At 41.5% G+C, this 21,683-nt stretch overlaps 1 protein-coding gene and 1 long non-coding RNA gene across 3 annotated transcripts in view; one reads left to right on the forward strand and one right to left on the reverse strand.

Annotated features, from left to right (window-relative positions):
- traf1 (TNF receptor-associated factor 1) overlaps window positions 1-18,366 on the reverse strand; it is a 43,584-nt gene extending 25,218 nt beyond the window's left edge. For both annotated transcript variants that reach the window (XM_072565953.1, XM_072565952.1), the window contains exons 1-2: window positions 18,270-18,366; window positions 1,027-1,263 (exon numbers count right to left, since the gene is read on the reverse strand). In XM_072565953.1, the coding sequence (XP_072422054.1) occupies window positions 1,027-1,235 (209 nt within the window). In that variant the 5' untranslated portion in view covers window positions 1,236-1,263; window positions 18,270-18,366. The remainder of the gene's footprint in view (window positions 1-1,026; window positions 1,264-18,269) is intronic.
- On the forward strand, window positions 17,832-20,275 carry LOC140469437 (uncharacterized). Its single transcript, XR_011956106.1, has 2 exons — window positions 17,832-18,032; window positions 20,026-20,275. It is a non-coding gene; the product is annotated as an uncharacterized lncRNA (long non-coding RNA).
- Window positions 20,276-21,683: the final 1,408 nt, after the last annotated feature.

Raw genomic sequence — 21,683 nt, forward strand, 5'->3', positions numbered from 1 at the left:
ACACAATTCCCCTTCAAGTTTAAGTGGCATGGTGGCTCAGTGGTTAATACAGCCTTACAGTGCCAGGAACCTGGGTTTGATTCAATCTTCAGGTGTCTAAGGGGCATTTGTATGTTCTCTCAGTATCTGCACAGATTTCCTCCGGGTGCCCTGGTTTCCTCCCACAGTCCAAAGGTGTGCCGTTTAGGAGGATTTGCCATGCTAAATTGCCATTGTGCCCAGGGATATGTAGGTTTGGTGGATTAGTCATGGGAAATGTAGAATCACGAGGAATAAAAGGTTAGTGGGGCAGATAGGTATGAGTGGGATGCTCTTTGGAGGGTTGATGCAGTCTTGATCGGCCGAACAGCCTGCTTCTGCATTGCAGGGATTCTACCACCGATGAATTTTTAAAATATAATTTTTGATCTTAGTAAAATCAACGCACAGATGCCACTAGGTGATTTTACAAGAGCTTTCAAGATCGACCCAAATATTTTTGTGGTCACTAAACTCTATATACAGGATTCTCAATAGAATTAGAGAATCATATGTACTGCATACATGTTTCTCAATTTGGGCAAAATGCAAAAAAAAAAGTGAGATATTTCTCTTTGGTAACAAACTTGTGCTGTCCAAAGTGGGCTAATTCAACTATTATTCAGCTTAATTTGAAAAGTACAAATTAACAGGAGTAGCTCAGAAAAATTAAATCAGCTTTAATTTACATACAAGTCCAACATAGTATGTTCTATTGGATTAATTTTAATGTGTTAGTCAAAAGACAGCAATATAGCTTTGTAATATACAAGATAGATAAAACCAAAATTTCATTTTTATTTGTAAATGTTCAACTTTTATTCCTCTTCCCTTTGTCAACACAACTTACAGCATCTCAAGACTAAATTACAACTTTCCTATTCAAAATGGTATTGACCCTCTGTTAAACAATTAGTAACAAAACTGCAAAATCAATAACCTGTGTTTTTTTAAGCTAAAACCCAAATTATGTAAAAAAAGACAGAAATCAACATATAAATGTCTTACTTGACAATCCACTCGACACATGCCCAGCAGTATCGATGTCCACACAATGTTTGGCATGCTTTCCTCAAGATATTTTTACAAAAGCTGCACAGGTATTTCTCCTCAGGTACATCATCACAAATATTTTGTGGAAAGCCAGATGGCAATTCATTTTCATCGGGTGAAGAAGGCAGACCATTGCACACAAATCCATTGAGCTCTTGTGCCATTTAAAACTGATTGTAAATCCAGGGTTTCCTATCAAAAATGTATTAAGGTTGCTTTCAGAAGAGTGTGGACAGTCACAGGTGAAGAGAACAAGCTTAAAAGGAGAAAATATGAAGATTTCCACCCAGCAATAGACTTTTATAGCCCAGCTGTAAATTTCTTTTTAAAAAAATCCACGATGACAAATCTGGAAATTCTCAATGACTCTAATGTCACACACCTACATTAACCAAACAGAGCATTACCAGTAAATCTTACTTGGCTTGTCAGAAAGTAGAACAAAATTTCTATTTTAACTGAAATCAGTAACTACAAAATTAAAACACAATCATTGGATTATTACAGCACTATCATTGATGGAACAATAAGTACAACAAATTTGCATCCTTATGACTTCTGGAATTGAATTTCTGATTTAAGTAGAAAAATACTTTTGTTACTTACAAACCATATATAATAAACCTTTCTTTTAATTTCAAAAGATAAACTAGAAGAGGGGCTGCATAGGTCTTTCAACATCCTCATGGTATTGTCACCAATATAGTGCAGTAGTGACCAATTACCTCAACACTGTAGACATACCAATACCTTGATTGAGGGGATTGAATGGCAGAGCATGCTCAAGGGGCCAAATGCCCTTCACCTGTTCTTATTTCTTATGGCTTTTATGGACACAACAATCGGGAGTGACTGGGTAGAGGGCAAGTGAAAGTTACCTCTTGTCCTTGCTCTTCATTTCTGTAACCTTCACTTGCCTTTCGGGTGGGATTCCACAATGATTCTGGACCTCGGGTGGATACAGTGTCATAAGCATCCACTACCCTTGCTGCTGACAATGGACAGCTCTTAAGAGTCTCTGACTGAGCAGTGCCTCTGAGTGGGTGACACATCCTCTGCAGAGGACCTCAGTTGTGGGGATTGGCTAATGGCAGCCACTTATTCTATCAGACCTCTGCCACAGAACATACAGGGTTCCTGCTGGTTCTACAACTGGTAGATGAGACCAATCAATTCAAAAGAATCTTGGACTAAATGACTGCTATACTCCTGTAATATGGGAATTTGTGTTCTCTATCAAATACGGATACATAAAACATAAATTTTAAAGAATGTTGAATCTAGCTCCAGTTCCCCCCATCCCCGTTGGAGGTGTTAACTCTTTGATCAGTTATAGATCCACAGATAGCAACCACTGTTCATTATCCTGCCAATTAACTGTATTTTTCATATAAATAAAAAGACAGCGAGTGCTGGAAAGCTATTCAAGCAAGAGAAATTGCTGAACGTGGACAGCATTGGAAATATTAGCTGTTTTCCCTGTCTCTAAGATAAAGACAGAGATGCCAAACTATAGTGCCGTAGATATAATCCTAAATAATTCAGCACAAACTTGGAATCAAATCAAAGACATTCCTCAACTTATGGTTCAGCTAATTTAAATTAAAAATGGAATCTGTAAGCTTTGTATACCCCTTTGGGATAGGATCATATAACCGTGGTCATGTGAACAAACACTGATACTAATACTTCGCAAAAAAAAAGCCTGGAATTTTACTTTAATTCTAGAATGGAAAGGGAACCTCCAGTTGATATATAAAAATACTGATTTAAAGTTGAAGAAAAAAACCAGCATGGAAATTCCCAACTTTCATAAAGTCACAATTTCATCCAAATCCCCCTGAACCTCTCTCAAGATTTTGACAACCAAATAGTAAAACACAAATTCTCATGGTTTGGTTTTCTTCTGTTAAATTGTTTTGCTTTCAGAGAAAGGATTTGAAAGGCAAAGTAACTTGGTACACTGTTCCTATGTTTCATTGCGAGATATTAAAGAGTTAATTTGCTCTTCTGACGTGCAAACATTTGAATGCGCTGGGGGCAAGTTGGTGTGTCTTTGTCTTATTGGTGGAATAGGGGAGGTTTACATTCCATTTCTTTGCCATTCAGGGATGATTTACATTTTCATCCAGAAAATGTGGGCGGTACAGTGGCACAGTGGTTAGCATTGCTGCCTCACAGCGCCAGAGACCTGGGTTCAGTTCCCGCCTCAGGCGACTGACTGTGTGGAGTTTGCACATTCTCCCAGTGTCTGCGTGGGTTTCCTCCGGGTGCTCCGGTTTCCTCCCACAGTCCAAAGATGTGCAGGTCAGGTGAATTGGCCATGCTATAATTGCCCGTAGTGTTAGGTAAGGGGTAGATGTAGGGGTATGGGTGGGTTGCGCTTCGGCGGGGTGGTGTGGACTTGTTGGGCCGAAGGGCCTCTTTCCACACTGTAAGTAATCTAAGTAATCTAATCTAATCAAAAAAATCAATAAGAACATTACAGTTGGAATTTACTACTCCCTTATAGTCACAAAAAAAAAATTTGCAACAGATTTGACCATTAAGGGATGATTTGCATTTGTGGGCAGCACACTGCCTCAGTGGTTAGCACTGCTGCCTCAACAGCACCAGGGTCCCGGATTCAATTCCAGCCATGGGCGACTGTGTGTGGAGTTTGCACATTCTCCCCGGGTCTGTGTGGGTTTCCTCCGGGTGCTCCGGTTTCCTCCCACATTCCAAAGATGTGCAGGTCAGGTGAACTGGCCTTGCTAAATTGCCCATAGTGTTAGGTGCATTAGTCAGAGGGAAATGGGTTTGGGATGGTTACTCTTTGGAGGATCGGTGTGGACTTGTTGGGCCGAAGGGCCTGTTTCCACACTGTAGGGAATCTAATCTAGTCTACATTGTATCTTGAGTGGCATGTGACTATGAGGGGATGAAATCAACTGGGCGAAAGTGAGGACTGCAGATGCTGGAGATTAGAGTCGAGAGTGTAGTGCTGGAAAAGCACAGCAGGTCAGGCAGCATCCGAGGAGCAGGACAGTCGACGTTTCAGGCAAAAAAAAAGTGGGTGGCTGAGGGTTGTCTTGTGGGCAGTACTAACTGTGATGTTGAGAGTTTTGTATAAAGGAAATACAGTTTCCTTTGTTCAGAGAGGTTTTGCCATGACCCCATAAGCTCTGAGGTGTGAGTGTGTTAAAGGTTCCTCCAGAAAGCTTGTACTGTACTTAATAAATTTGGTTGCTTGTTTGCAGAAGTTGGTGTGTTGCAGTTGCATCATGTGTGTTGGAATCTCAAGAGTAAAAAGAACCTAACATTTGGATTCCACCCAGAGATTGGGAAAATCTGTGATGAAGAAGAGTCCACTTGGTTAAAATGTATCTAATCATACAGAACATTTTGTGTTATTATCCTAGACCATCACTTTGTAACTCATTGTTCATTTTGTGCACTAAAAATTACTTTTTGCCAAAAGGCAATAAAGCTAATTCAATTCAAAAGAAGATAGTCTCAAGTTAAGCGTGTTTCACCAGCATCACTTCATTTTTATATCCTTAGGAATATAGCACATATTTTTATAACAGTGCTGAAGTACTTGGTGGAGCAAGTCATGAACTCACTATTTCTGTTTTTGAATTTAGGCTCAAATCTGGATCAGAGTCATGGAATCAAATAGTCCTACTTCCGTTTTGTCAGGTTTTAAGTGAACAGACCTGGCTGTATTCTGAATTATATATTGAGGAGGACTGCTCAGCAGACCAATTGGGTTACTCCCAAGTGTTCCAAAGCTAGCTGGATGCAGAGGATTACAGAGCCACATTTTTGTCTAGACTGAAAAGGTAATGCTTAGATGCCAGGAAATCAAGAGTTTAAACCAAGATTCTAACAAAAACAGGAGCAGTTTGTCCAGTCCCTCAAATCACAGAATATAGTAGAATTTTCAGCACTGTTCTAAATGATGTGGGATAGATGATACTGCATTACTGAGGTTGTTGGATCAAAATTACACCAATGGTTAAGAAATTAAACCACAGAAAGTTACTATTAAGATGCAAATTGCATAAGATAGTCTGAAATCTCTGTTATGTCACCTTGTACAAGGAGCTCAAGGATGTCTTTTGCAGGAGGATGGTGGTATGGAGGGTGGGGGGTGAGAAGAGATAAATGGACAGGTATCACACTTTCTGCAATTGCTTGGGAAGGTGCAAGGGTGAGTCAGAAGATGCTGGGAATGGAAGATAAGTGGACCAGAGTGTCCTGGAGGAAATGGTGCCTGCAGAATGCCATCGAGAGAGGAGATGTGGAGATGTGCCTAGTTGTGGCATCCATTGAAGGTGACAGAAATGGCAGCTTGCAATCTTTATATTCAGAGGCTGGTTAGGTGTTAAGTGAGGAGTAGAATGTCCCTATCATTGTTGTGGAAGGGAAGGGGTGAGGGCATAAGTGCAGGCGATGGGTCAAGAATGGCTAAGAGCTCTGTCGACCACAGTAGAGGGAATCATTGATTGAGAAAAAAATTTGGAGAATTGAGGTCACTGTGTAGAAAACAGTATCATCAGAATGATGTAGAGATGGAGAAACTGGGAGAATGGGATGGAGTTTTTACATAAATCAAGTTATGAGGATGAAAGTCAAGGTAACTGCGGGAGTCAGTGGGTTTGTAGTCTATAGCGTGGCCAGCCTAACCCCCAGAAATGGATGCAGATGTTGAGGAAGGGAAGGGTGGAGTCAGATGGACCGGACAAAGGTGAGGGGCAGAAATTGGAAGTGCAATTGATAAATATGTTTCCAATTCTGAACAAGAGATGTAAGTAGCACTAGTGGTGTCATCAATATAAATCGGAAAAAAAAAAGTTGTGGGGATGGAGAGTAGGATTGGCAGAAGCAATGTTCCATGTACTCCACAGAGACAGGCATACCTGTACCCCATGTGGGTGCCCATGGCCATACCTTTGATCTAAAAGAAAGAGAGTCCGGTGTTAAAGAACTCCTTGAATTTCCCACCTGAGCCCTGCAATCAAACCTTTCAGTAGTTTCTTACCCAACTTCCTTTTCCTCTCTAAAGTCTTTAAGATTTATTGTTACTTCTCATCCTCCATTCCAAACTTTTCCAGAACTCCACATTCAATCCCTCTAGTAAGGTTTCTACCCTCCGGTATCAAAACAGCATTTATCAAAGTCACAAATGGCACCTTATGTGCCTTTGACAGAAGTTAACTTTCCTGCCAGATCCATATTAACCTGTTTGCAGGTTAATGACACAAGTTAATGACACAATTTTCCTTCCAAGTCTCTCCATTTTTGTCTAACTGAATGAGACCACTGTTACTTAGTTCCATTCTTGTCTATCAAATCAAATCAAATCAAATCCAAAGTAATAGACTATCCTGCTTCTGTACTGTTACCTAGAGTGTCATCAGAGGATCTATCCTTGGTCCTTCCTTTATCCTCATCTACAGTCATTCCATTCCTGAGAACTCTCGCAAATAATGAAAGTCACGAGTACAGAGCTTTGTTTTAAAAACAGGTTAAAAATCAAGGATATGTGATTTTTTGCCTACAGATGTTGATTTTTGGTGATGCTTTTTTTTGGCACAGAAAGGTAAATTCGTGACTCCTGATTTCATGGATACAAGGGATTTGCTGTACATTCTGCCACAAGGCAGCATTATTAAAAAGCACAGCCATCAGTTTTCACGCGTGCATTGAAGAGACACCTTATCACCTCTCTTCACTCTTTCACTGTTGGTTAATTATCAGGTTGTTTGTCTGACTTCTAATAGTGGATAAACTGAAATTTCCTCCAATTAAAGATACTGGGAAAACTGAAACTGTTGTCGACCATTCCCATTTCAAATTCTGTTCTTTAGGTACTACTCTATCCCTCTTCCGGACAACAGTCTGAGATTAAAATTAATCTGTTTGCAAACTTGATCAGCAATTCCTCTCATTTTCTTCCTGGCTGTGTGGGCCACCAAAAAAGGTCCATATGCAGCAGGAGCAGTTTGGAAGTCAACTTTGTGATCGGCATGCTAGTTGATGTGCACAGAACCCTAGACCAGCTGTGCATGTGCGATTTGGATTGATCAAGTGAGCTACTACTCCCTGTTTCTTGTGTATCATCTACCTATGCCACCCAAGCTTGTTTGCTGCTGAAACCTTCATTCATGCACTCGTTACCTCTGGACTTGACTATTTCAATGCATTCCTGGTTGATGTCCACATTCTACGTCTATAAACTGCAGGTCATAAAAATCTGCTGCTCACATCTGAATTTAGACCATATCTCTTTCCACTACCACTCCTGGACAACCCATGTTTTTAATTTTAAAAATAAAAATTTCTCTCTACCCCGTACCTGTAATCTCTTCCAGCCCCACTTCACTTCAAGATATCAATGTTCCTCTAGCTCTAGCCTCAAGCTTCTGGATTTGAATTATTCCACCACTGGTGGTTCAATCTTCAACTGTCTAGGCTTCTTACAGATTTCCATTTTCCTATACTACTTCCTTCTTTAAAGACATTTCTTAAAATCTCCCTCTTTGATCAGACTATTAGCCATCTGGCTCTATACCTCCCTATTTATCTTCGTGTTTAAGTTCTGTCTAATTTTATTTGCTGCTGTGCAGACTGGCAAAAATCCATGTGCACAACAAACTTCCAGAACTGAGTGGCATGCAAAAACCCTCTAAGCTGCTAAGCAGATGTAATATTTACAGGTAATATGATTAAGGTCATAACCAGTTTTATAATGTTCGTGTGAAGCATCTTGGGATGTTTTATTACAATTAATGCTGAAGATTTTATAAACAGTTGTTTTTATTTAGATCCACTGAAAGGAAAAGAATCATCTCCTATTCAACAGCATTCACCAGTGTGATCAACCAAGTGCTCTTGAAAACTACAAGGTGGGTCACACTCAACGAATTGATTCAGGGTCTATGAACTATCCTCAGTAGGAACTGCAGAGTTAAAAAACCCCACAGACGTGTTACTATACAATACTGTGTTATGTCATCACACACTTGCACCATGTGCCAACACCTTACGTGGCAAACACACTGCATATGCGTCAGCCAAATCTCAAGTGTCAAAGTCTAGGGGGAGTAATCCACAGTCAAGCCAAGGCAGACAACCTTCAGTTAGGGTGACCTATTACAGCAAATCAGCACAGTATCCAGACTGGAAGCAGCATGCTGCATTGAATAGTGGACAATGAATATAAAGGCAGGATATTCAGCATATGAGGGCTGGAGAGACAATAATGCATTGGAGCACACAGGTTACTTGGAGCAGGGTATACAATCTATGGTTATGAACATACTGGATTTGAACAGGAGACAATGCAGTGTAATAGCGTGACTAGACTGTAGGGTCAGGGCTCAGGGGTAACGTTGGAAGTCATAAATCAAACAGGTATATGGGAATGTGGGAAACCCAGTACTAATGCGGCCAACAAAGAGTTCAAGGAGGGATTATGGATGTTCATTGAGTGGGTTGGGGGTTGTTTATCAAGCTGAGCTTCTGACTCAAATATACCAAATGCAATGAGTGGCCTTCCATACTCTCACAAATCTTAACTACACAATGAAAATAGAAAATGACTGTACCTACACCTCAAGTGGGTGGAGCTGGGTTTGTTTCCTATTTGAGAGAGTGATGGGAGTCCCTTTAAGGGCAAATGCATTAAATCAGGCATTTACACATTAATTGGTTGTAGTAGTCTATAATCATAATAGCCAGCATGTGAAATGCGTGCAACATACAATCGTGCGGTACAAATTCAGGTCACAAGCAATCTTGATCATGTCATTGTCATTACAGATTGATCATAGCAATTTCTGTGAATCAGAAATGATCATAGTTGACCTTAAAATGTCACCCAAAATGTCACAATTAATGTCTAAGATTTCAGAGATTGTGCAAGGTGCTGAGCTTATCTCCTCTCCCATTGTATGATTTTGCTATTCTAGAATATCTTGGGTGATATGAGGAGTGGAGCTGGGGAATGAGTAATTAAACAGCACTTAAAAATATTCTACTATGACATGGTGTGTACTGCATTCATTAAAATAAGGTCCACTATGTCAAAGATCCATGGAGAAGCATTCCATGGCCTTCATGTTAAGAGTCCTCCACATCCCTTGAATGCAGGACTATGCTAGAACATGAATGTTGTGTGATGCGAATGCTGAGCATTCAATTGTTGAGGACCTGTTCTGTTTTTGGACATTCCTCAAACAGACTCATTGGATTTGGGATCAATTGATCCAGACATACCAAGAGGTATTGTCATTGCAGCCATGGTGCTATGAGTACAAGAGAAATGGAGGAAGAACAGGTATGCTAGCAAATCCAGGACAAGTAGTCATCTTCAGTGGTTGCTGAACAGTCTCCACATTAAAAGTTGTCACAGTAGAAAATCTCCCTGAGATGTGAAAGTCCAGGAGATGCAGAATCTATTGTCTTGATGTAATGTTCTCCAGATGAATGAGGTACAACGTTGTTGCAGACTACAAGGGTCCCAGAACAATATCACAGAACTATACCAACTGCAGGAACATAATTTGCAAAATGAAGTAGTGAGTGGGACCTTTGTGGCCTCAACATCACAGCTGTGCTAAACTTTTATCTCACTAGCTGCTTCCACAGATCCACTATTGATCCATGGGGTATCCTGCAACTATCAATCCACAAGGCTGTATTTTATGGACACGATTTATACGAGATCACACCAGTCCATCTCATTTCCTCATGCTAAGGTCAGTGCTGGAGCCGGGTATTAGGCTTTGCTAACATAGCTAGCTTCCCCCATTTACAGGGCACTGTGGACTATGTACATACATCATGTTGAGCGCACCATATACAGTTGACATTATCAACTGAAAAGGTTCCAATCCATCAATGTTTACGTCATCTGTGATCACTGGTACTGCATCTCACAGGACTGCGCTAGGTATGCTGATGACTGATAATGGTAAAAACAATGACTGCAGATGCTGAAAATCAAATACTGGATTAATGGTGCTGGAAGAGCACAGCAGTTCAGGCAGCATCCAACGAGCTGCTCGTTGGATGCTGCCTGAACTGCTGTGCTCTTCCAGCACCATTAATCCAGTATTTGATAACTGATAATGCTTAACTCTCATGTTAGGAGAACTCTCATTTCCCACTTTGTTTCAAAGGCTGGATTCCTTACAAGATACTGGGAGATAAGGACTACCCTTTGCAATCATAACCAATGATGCTGTTATGCAACCCTCTGTCTGAGACAGAGTATAAATACATTGCAGACTTTTTTCCACACCAGGTTAGCATGGAACAGAAGAGAAGATTTGGACATTTGAATCAGTGTGGAGCGTGTTGCATAATTCTATTATGCTGAGCTCCACACAACTTAAGCAGGCAAACAAGGTGAATAGTGAAGAGCTGGGAGAATGGCAGCAGTCTTCAAAGAAATAAAAGGCACATTGAGGAGGAACATCCCATCCTGCATAATAGGATCCTGCAACATCAGATGCAACAAGCCAGCGTCCTGAAAGTGTAGAGGTGTACTGTACCTTTAAGAGAGAGGGGAAGCTAACAAGGACTGACTGAAAGCACACAGAGTGTCCTGGACAATTTTAAAATGTAACACTTCGTTGAAACAAATAGCTGGAGTTGTGTTGCCATGGAACAAAAACAAATTCAAATTTGGCCAGTTTAAATTATGCCCCAGATACCAAAATCCAATCAAATTTGAATTTAGGCTTTTTATGACGTCAAACCAATGACATGATCCGATGTCTTGGGGTATAAAACTGGACATTTTGAACAGTTAGAGGACAGAACTGCCAAGAAAACTAACAAGTATAGACTGCTAGCTGAATAGCTCTCTGAAAGGTACCTGTCCATAAGAACTTTTGCAGCAGAACACCGAAGTCGACCTAGAGAAAAATCTACAGAGGAAAATCTACAAAAGGATAATCGACAAAGCTGACTGGTTTTGTGACATGATTTCAGGTGCCAGTAGCGCTGATGGTATGATAGCATAAGCAGGTGCAAGACGCATTGTGTGTAGCCAAGGGGCAAGAGCCAGAGATTTGTGCAAGAAAACTCAAGAGCTCATCGAGCGAAATCCTCTACAAAACTCCCCAAAATTGACAGCTGTTTTCTGGTAAAACGCAGCCCAGTGTTTACTACATTGCAGAACTTCAAAAAGGAATTATTTGGCTGTAATTTAATTGCAAGTCTTTCTTTTTAATAGTTACATCCTCATTCCCACCTCTGTGCCAAATTAGGCATAAACATAAGTTTTTCACTGTAATTCCTGTACCACATGGCTTGATCTTAATTATACCACAATGAAGAGGCATCACGCATACCTTTCTTCTGTTCTGACAACAGGAGGAAAAAGGGGCAGACAATTTTTTCTATTACACTCTCTGCTCTACAACTTCTCACACAATCCATCAGCAGAGACCCAAATATAGGACATTGTGCTTAAATCCCCAAAAGGGAGAGGAATAAAATAACATTCTAAAAATAAATGTGCTGGTTCCTCCAATCTTAAAAAGGCTCAGGCCTACTCAAGCTAGATAAATTTGAATTATAAACCATCCTCCAAAATAATCACAGCAAATATGTAGACATTTCCCAAGGCAAAAGAAGCAGACTAAGGGAGGATGAGGTGACCATAGCTGACCAGGCAAGTCAGGAGAGCATAAAAGTAAAAGAGAAAGTATATAATGTGGCGAAGTGCATTGGGAAGCCTACAAACTACCAACAGAGGACAATGAAGAAATAAAGGAGGGAGAAGATTAAATACAAGGGTAATCTAGTGGTAATATTAGGAAAGATTACAAGAGTTTCTTTAGATATACGAAGCAAAAAAATGGACATTGGGCTGCTGGAAAATGATGCTGGAGAAGTAGTAATGGGGAACAAAAAAAAAATGGCTGAGGAATTGAATAAGTTATTTGCATCAGTCTTCATGGCAGTAGATACGAGTAATAACTCAAAAATTCAACAGAGTCTGGGGGACAGAAGTGAGTATGGTGGCCATCACCAAGGAGAAGTGCTGGAAAAACTGAAAGGTCTGAAAGTGGATAAATAACCTGGACCAGATGGGCTACAATTTAGAGCTCTGAAGCAGTTAGCTGAACAAATAGTGGAGGCTTAGCAGAGATTTTTTTAGGTATCACTGGAGTCAGGAAGGGTCCTAGAAAATCAGTAATGTAACCCCCCCCCAATAGGGGGGCCAAGTCAGCATGGTTTCATCAAGGGAAGGTCATGCCTCACAAATCATTTAGAATTCCTTGAGGTGGTAACGAGTAGGTTAGACCAAGGAGAGCCAATGAACATTAGCTATCTGGACTTCCAGAAGGCCTTTGATAAGGTGCCGCACAGGAGGCTGCTGAGTTAGATATGGGCCAATGTGTTGAAGTACCTATTCAAGACAGCTCAGGGAATCCCTAATGGACTCTACCTGTAAGCCCCTCTTGGTTCATCCCGGAGATTCTACTCTGTGATAGTCTGGAACATAAAACGTTTACAGACAGTTTAGTTTAAAATTATTATCTTTATTTACCAATGGCAATGTTACAACATAACAGATACCCACAAGCTAAGCTTCAGCTAAGATTTTAAAACAATTAGCAGAGTAGCAGTGCCAGCTTTTACCTTTAAGAGCTCTCTCAGGTTACTCTCCTTATTGCTGCAAACAAACTAACTGTCTTTATACAGAAATTGGTACTGAGATTACAAAAAAAACATACATGTCCTTAATCAGATAAGCAGCAATGAAATGGCAAAAGTTTATAGAGGAAGAGAAACTAATTGACAGGTCTGAGTACGTTTGACTAATTAAGCTACATGCATATCAAAGTGGGAAACATTGATCAAGCCAGGCCAAATGCCTTAGCCAGATAAGCTTCTCTTTGAATGGTACATCATAACAAGACACTAGTCTAAACTATGTGGAAAAGGTCATGAGGTAACCTCACTCAGCTAACATCCACAGTACCATTGTCCTACAAAAGTAGCATTTTTAAAAGAAAACCTTAGATTCCCAAAATGCAAATTAAATTCATAAGATTCCCAGATCCTCGAGCTCCAGGGAACAACACACAAACATTTAATCCATGACAAGCAAGTGCACACTCAAAATCAGCCCACAAAAGAGTTAACCTTTCCAGCAGCTTCCGTCCGGTCTCGTCCTCTCTCTCTCAGCTAGCTTCCCTTGAACCCTTACGTCAGTGAATGTAATTTACAGAAGAATGTTCTCTCTCTCTCTCTCTCACACACACACATATATGAACATCTCCCAACTTTCTTACTATCTCAGTTTCAGCCTGTGTTTTCCTCGCTTGTAAGCATAATGAGACATTCACATTCCAGAACAGTCAAGATTAGGAAGTTGAACTTCATAGATTCAAATCTGCTCAATGTGGCATACATGAAAATGTGTCAGGATTGTTCTACTACGTGCATATTCCACCAGCTTATTAAGTTACAAATTCTTTTCCTATTGAGTATGAGTTTTGTTAAGAGTCTTCAATATAAACCAGAAATTCAGTTATCCAATGTTCAACTATGAGATATGTGCAGCTTCCAGCCCTTGGGGTCAAAAGGAAGTACTGCCACACATTCCACCAGTGAACAAGTGTTATCACTTTATTTACACCGATCCATTGACACTAAGAACTGATATCCTGAATTCTTCTGGGGATAAGAGGGCCCTTCTCAGAATGGAAACCAGTGACGAGTGGTGTTCCACAATGGTCACTGTTGGGACCACAACTTTTTATTTTATGTATTAATGATCTGAGCAAGTTTTGAGGAGAATTGTAGCTTAGGTTGAGGTTCTGAATGTAGGTTTGCTCGCTGAGCTGGAAGGTTCATTTCTAGATGTTTTGTCACCCTACTAGGTAACATCATTTCTTGCTCTTTTTCTCAGGGGGTGGTAGATGGGGTCTAACTCAATGTGTTTGTTGATAAGTTCTGATTGGAATGCCACGCTTCTAGGAATTCTCAAGCATGTCCCTGTTTAGCTTGTCCTAGGATGGATGTGTTGTCCCAGTCAAAGTGGTGTCCTTCCTTACCTGTATGTAAGGATACTAGTGACAGAGGGTCATGTTGTTTTGTGGCTAGTTGATGTTCATGTATCCTGGTGGCTAGTTTTCTGCCTGTTTGTCCAACGTAGTATTTGTTACAGTCCTTGCATGGTATTTTGTAAATGATATTAGCTTCGCTTGTTGTCTGTATAGGGTCTTCCAGTCAATAATACCCTAACTGGCATAAAATTCACTAAAAAGAGGAGGAAAACAACAACAAACTACCATTCCGAGATGTCACAGTAGAGTGAACAGCCAATGGGGAACTTCAAACCAGCGTCTACAGGAAGACAACACATATGGACCTAATATTGAACTACAGAAGCAATCATCCCAACATCCACAAACAAAGCTGCATCAGAACATTATTTCAATGACTTTACAGTTCCTGCGATGGCAGGGGAAAGTGCCAGAATGGGAGGGTGGGTCGTAGGGGGGTGTGGACCTGACCAGGTAGTCACGGAGGGAACGGTCTTTGCGGAAGGCCATCATCTCCCAGACCATACAGAACCTCATCACCTCAGGAGATCTCCCACCCACAGCTTCCAACCTCATAGTCCGGGAACCCCGCACTGCCCGGTTCTACCTCCTTCCGAAGATCCACAAGCCTGACCACCCTGGCCGACCCATTGTCTCAGCATGCTCCTGCCCCACTGAACTCATCTCTACCTACCTTGACACTGTCCTATCCCCCCTAGTCCAGGAACTCCCCGCATACGTTCGAGACACCACCCACACCCTCCACCTCCTCCAAGACTTCCGTTTCCCTGGCCCCCAACACCTTATCTTCACTATGGATATCCAATCCCTCTACACCTCCATTCGCCATGACCAGGGCCTCCAAGCCCTCCGTTTTTTCCTCTCCAGACGTCCCCAACAGTACCCTTCCACTGACACACTCATTCGTTTGGCCGATCTGGTCCTCACCCTTAACAATTTCTCCTTTGAATCCTCCCACTTCCTCCAGACCAAAGGCGTAGCCATGGGTACACGTATGGGCCCCAGCTATGCCTGTCTCTTTGTTGGCTATGTAGAACAGTTGATCTTCCGTAATTACAACGGTACCACTCCCCACCTCTTCCGCCGCTACATTGATGACTGCATTGGCACCACCTCATGCTCCTGCGAGGAGGTTGAGCAATTCATCAACTTCACCAACACATTCCACCCTGACCTTAAATTTACCTGGACCATCTCTGACACCTCGCCCCCCTTCCTGGACCTCTCCATCTCCATTAGTGACGACCGACTTGACACTGACATTTTTTACAAACCCACCGACTCCCATTGCTACCTGGATTACACCTCTTCCCACCCTATCTCTTGCAAAAAATGCCATCCTGTATTCCCAATTTCTCCGCCTCCGCCGTATCTGCTCCCGGGAGGACCAGTTCCACCATAGAACACACCAGATGGCCTCCTTCTTTAGAGACCGCAATTTTCCTTCCCACGTGGTTAAAGATGCCCTCCAATGCATCTCGTCCACATTCCGCAACCCCGTCCTCAGACCCCACCCCTCCAACCGTAACAAGGACAGAATGCCCCTGGTGCTCACCTTCCACCCTACAAACCTTCGCATAAACCAAATCATCCGCTGACATTTCCGCCACCTCCAAAAAGACCCCACCACCAGGGATATATTTCCCTCCCCACCCCTTTCCGCTTTCCGCAAAGACCGTTCCCTTCATGACTGCCTGGTCAGGTCCACACCCCCCTACGACCCACCCTCCCATTCTGGCACTTTCCCCTGCCACTGCAGGAACTGTAAAACCTGTGCCCACACCTCCTCCCTCACCTCTATCCAAGACCCTAAAGGAGCCTTCCACATCCATCAAAGTTTTACCTGCACTTCCACTAATATCATTTATTGTATCCGTTGCTCCCGATGTGGTCTCCTCTACATTGGGGAGACTGGGCGCCTCCTAGCAGAGCGCTTTAGGGAACATCTCCGAGACACCCGCACCAATCAACCAAACCGCCCCGTGGCCCAAAATTTCAACTCCCCCTCCCACTCTGCTGAGGACATGGAGGTCCTGGGCCTCCTTCACCGCCGCTCCCTCACCACCAGACCCCTGGAGGAAGAACGCCTCATCTTCCGCCTCGGAACACTTCAACCCCAGGGCATCAATGTGGACTTCAACAGCTTCCTCATTTCCCCTTCCCCCACCTCATCCTAGTTTCAAACTTCCAGCTCAGTTACTGTCTCCTTGACTTGTCCTACCTGCCTATCTTCTTTTCCACCTATCCACTCCACCCTCTCCTCCTTGACCTATCACCTTCATCTCCTCCCCCACTCACCCATTGCACTCTATGCTACTCTCTCCCCACCCCCACCCTCCTCTAGCTTATCTCTCCACGCTTCAGGCTCACTGCCTTTATTCCTGATGAAGGGCTTTTGCCCGAAACGTCGATTTCGCTGCTCGTTGGATGCTGCCTGAACTGCTGTGCTCTTCCAGCACCACTAATCCAGTATTTGGTTTTCAGCATCTGCAGTCATTGTTTTTACCTCATTATTTCAATGAGCCAACACACACTTCAGCAGAGGAACTAACCAGAGCAGAGGAAAATCACCTATACCGTGTATTCAAAAAGAATGGGTACCCAATGAACACAGTCCACCGATTTCTCAGCAACGAACCCAAATAAGCAGACAAAACATGTCCAGAAACCCTAGCCACTCCCCTACAAAGACACCTCAGAAATGGCTGCCAGACTACTCAGACCCATTGGCATCATGGTAGCCCACAAACCCCCAACACACTAAAACAGCAGCTAATGAACTTGAAAGACCAAACATATAAATAGAAAGCAGGAATTTCAGCAGTGCTTTGCCCGGAGGTCCACTGAATATGCTACCTAATAGGGTGACGAAATGTCTGGAAATGAACCTTCCATCTCAGCAAGCAAACCTACATCCATTAATGATCTGGATGAAAGAACTGGGGGCAAGAGCATAGCCTTACAGTAAAGGGAACACCTTTTAGAACAGACATAAGGAGAAACATCTTTAACCAGAGAGTGGTGAATCGGTGGAATTCATTGCTACAGAAAGCTGTGGAGGCCAGGCTAATGAGTATATTTGAAACAGAGATGGATAAGTTTTTGACCGTCAAGGGGAAGAAAGCAGGAAAATGGAGTTGAAAAACCTATCAGTCATGATCGAATGGTGGAGCAGACTCAATGGACCAAATGGCCTAATTTCTGATTCGTCGTCTTACAATCCACACAGGAAATAAAAAAAGCTCTACTGTAATACAACATCATTCAAATAAATGAGTTGTTCCTAAAATCTAAAGCAACAAAATTTACATTGCTCTGAAATACTTGCAAATAATACTTGCATCATCTTGTTCTCTGAACCACTAAATCAAATCTTAGCATTGAAAACAACAAGATCCAACCTGATCTGAAATGTTTGCAAATGTATTCCAATTGCAAAATTTTAAATTAATGTACAGGACCTCAGAAATATCAGATGCTGCTCTCAGACAAAACCCTCCGTATAAGAGGGAGACGTTAAAGATACATCATTGAACAATATTGTAAGGATTTTTATTTGGAAGAATAATAAAAGGTGGGGGAAACAGGAACTAAAACTTCAAATAAAAATGTAACCAAAAAAGCTCAGACAGGAAGGTGCACAATTTCCAAGAGCATTATTTTAAACATAGAAATATTTTTAAAAAGTTATTAAAACAGCTAATCAGCGACAAATTAACTTAAAGCATTATAATTATGTCGAAATATTATTCAAGATTTATAACAAATTGCAGGTCTGGCTTGGCGACCGTTGATGATTGGAACGCTGCCTCTTTTCAAATAAAAAGCCACTCTACTTTGCGGGAAACTGACATTAGTGAGAGCGGCGACCAAATTTCAAAGGTAAATAAACACCTCTTTTACCGTTAAGTATAAGGTTTTTTTAAAATAAATAAACAAATAAAGTTGGTTTGAAGCGCGGCGATTTGCCGCTCACACGTAACGTTAGACAAATAGGTCACATTTGTTTTCGAGGCCTAACAGACCACTCTCCACCAGATTCTTCTGCGTTCTGCAGCTCTCCATAAAGAAAATATGAGGAAAGAGAGGGTAAATACATAAATAAAGATCACAGTTTACCTAAAATGTTCGTTCTACGATTTGAAGGACTTCCGCTCCCAATATTCACCGTGTAATTTGAACAGGAACTTCCTGTGACTGTGGAAAAACCAATGTCTCCTAAACACAACTTGCATTTATATAGCGCTTATCACCACCCGCGGGGATATCCCGAAGTGCTTTACAATGAGGGAAGTACTCTTTGAAATGTAACATATTTTGAAATTTGGCTGCCAAATTGGCACACAGCAAGCTAGAGCAGATAACCTCAATTTTATTAAATAACCTTTAATCGATTGAAGGATAGATACAGGTTTTTGAAATAGTGCCATTGCATCGTTTGCATGCACCTAGTCAAAAAGACAGCATTTTCTGAAAAGAAAACCTCCTTAACTTTTGATTAGATTAAATTACTTACAGTGTGGAAACAGGCCCTTCGGCCCAACAAGTCCACACCGACCTGCTGAAGCGCAATCCACCCAGACCCATTCCCCTACATTTACCCCTTCGCCCAGCACTACGGGCAATTTAGCATGGCCAATTCACCTAACCTGCACATTTTTGGATTGTGGGAGGAAACCGGAGCACCCGGAGGAAACCCACGCAGACACAGGAGAAAGTGCAAACTCCACACAGTCAGTTGCTTGAGGCGGGAATTGAATCTGGGTCTCTGGCGCTGTGAGACCCAAATGTCTGGAAAGTGGTTGTCTCCAGCAACAGCTCTCCTTCACGCCAGACATTCTGGTGCCTCTGCTGACTCAAATTCAGACTTCAACAAAAATAATGCAGATATGGCAGATGAGGCGCACATGGCTCTGAATGTAACCAGGGTCAAGAATATGCTTCATGTGGTAGAACTGGCTGGATGTCACTGGTGTCAAGACTGTGGTGCTGGAAAAGCACAGCAGGTCAGGCAGCATCTGAGCAGCAGGAGAATCGACATTTCGGGCAAAAGCCCTTCATCAGGATGTCACTGGTGACCAAACCACATGTCCTGGCATTACACCCAGTTGGATGTCTCTTGTGACTAAGATGTGGAGGAGCCGGTCATGGACTCAGGTGGACAAAGTTAAAAATCAGACAACACCAGATTATAGTCCAACAGGTTTATTAACAAATCAATAGGTTTTTGTTGATTCTGACATCAACAAAAAGGTGTCACCTTTTTTTATAAAACCTTAACATATCTTGAGAATGTAACATAAAAGAAGTTCTGGGGTTTACATATTAATGAACCAAAACCTATAACCCATTCTAAAAGATGAAAGACTTAACGACTGTTGTTAAATATACCATTTTCCTTGCATGACATTGTAATTTTTTGCTATAAATTCTGTGTCTTATGGACAAACACAATCACCTGAAGAAGGAGCAGCACTTAGAAGACTGGTGTTTCCAAATTAACCTGTTGGACTATAACCTGGTGTTGTGTGATTTTTAACTTGTTGACTAATCCAAATACCCTGGCACTGTATCTGGCTAGACATCACGAGTGACCAAACCAGATGTTCAGGCACGACATCAACTGGATGTCACCAGTGACCAAACCAGATGTTCTGGCACTAGATCAGCCACATATCACTGCTGACTAAATTAAATGTCCTGACATGACATGTAGCCTCCCTATTGCTAAATATCGCATAAAACCTGAGTCCAACAAGCATAATCCTGCAACATCAAGAATCTTGGATAGAGAGTTGCAGGGCAGTGGTGTCAAATGTATTAATGAATTATTTTTTAAACCTCCATGTTACATGTAATTATGTGTTTGCATTAGGTTAATTAAATCGAAATAACATCGAATAACATTATATTGAAAAGGAAAATGCTGGAAACATTCAAAGCATCTGAGGAATCAAAACATATCATAACCTTGGAAGAGACAGTGCAAGTTTCGCAGAAGGATACCAGTACATTCTGACATCAACTTCAATTGAAGATTACTATCAGTTGATGAAATTGTGTGGAAATGTATATGTATCCAATTGATTGCTTGTTATTTGCCAAGTAAAATGAGGACCTTTAAAGCTGGATCTGTATCTTGCTGTGAGAAACATTTACAACAAGTTAACATTTTAAAAATGAATGAAACACAGAATTCTGGAGAACCGTTGCAGGCCTGACAGCAATTGTAGAGAGATAAACAGAGTTAACGTTTCGAGTCTTGGGATGGCTTCAGAACCGTGTACTGAGTGATTTGACCAAGAGAAGCTTTCGGCTGTTTGAGGAAGAGACTGGAACTAACTTCAGTCCCTACCACACCAACACTAAGCGTAGTTGAAAATAGTCTTTTAGTCATTCACACTGCTGCCTTATAAGTTTGAACTTAAATATAATACAGACGTTTTACCAGGTTGGGGGGAATATTTTATAAGTTACCCCGTTAACTTAGCAAAAAAGGGTTCGCACTTGGGAGCTCGAAACAACATAACCTAACACACTTATTTTATAATTACAATTTTAGCAGTAATCCTCGAGGACATTTTATTTCATTCTGTTATGTGAGGAGGAGGGGAAATTCGCGAATCAACATTACTTCGATCGACAAGATAATAATAGTTAATTTCTGCCAGTAATATTTTGCAGTACAAAGGAAGATGTACTTGGAAAATAAACACACGGATTCCGGGCAAAATCGGACCTACATTATTGTCGTCCCATTTTTCAGCGGGAGTGTGACTACTCCACCAGGAGGGAAATAACTATTTCTCGACAAAACTTTGATTCTGCGTAATTGAAACCCTTACCGCAATCAGACCAGAGAAGGGAGTGTTTTAAAGGAAACAGGAAGCAATGAAGGTCTCATCTCGTGGGACTTTCCTGAAGTACAAAAACATGATTAATCTGTTAAAGGTTTGATGGTTCTAAAATCCCCTACTTAAAATCAGTATATAACTATTACAAAGCCTGTTACAGTGTTTCTATATGATGCACTGAACAATACCCCATGTATTCTTTTTGCACAAAGCATGTCCAGGAACCTCTGAAATATCAATATATGATTTTTGAAATATTAGAGTCATTCTGACCAGATATCCGAAATAAATCTAGTCCAATTTGCCAGCATTTGGCCCATATCCCTTTAAACTCTTCCTATTCATATAGGTATTCCTGATGAAGGGCTTTTGTCCGAAACGTCGATTTGGAAGCTCCTTGGATGCTGCCTGAACTGCTGTGCTCTTCCAAACCATTAATCCAGAATCTTCCTATTCATATACCCATCCAGATGCCTTTTAAATGTTGTCATTTGTGCTTTTCTAAATATTTTTCTAATCAGGCTGTTTAGAACTGCTATTTATACCTCTGGAGTAGGTGGGATTTGAACATAAGCCTCCTGGTTCAGAGTTCGGGACATTACCACTGCACAAGAGCCCCATTACCTGTTCCATGTTAAATTCTATGTAGATTAGCTGCTGATGACATCATTATCACACT

This window comes from Chiloscyllium punctatum, chromosome 49 (genome assembly GCF_047496795.1).
Source record: "Chiloscyllium punctatum isolate Juve2018m chromosome 49, sChiPun1.3, whole genome shotgun sequence".
Classification (NCBI taxonomy): domain Eukaryota; kingdom Metazoa; phylum Chordata; class Chondrichthyes; order Orectolobiformes; family Hemiscylliidae; genus Chiloscyllium; species Chiloscyllium punctatum.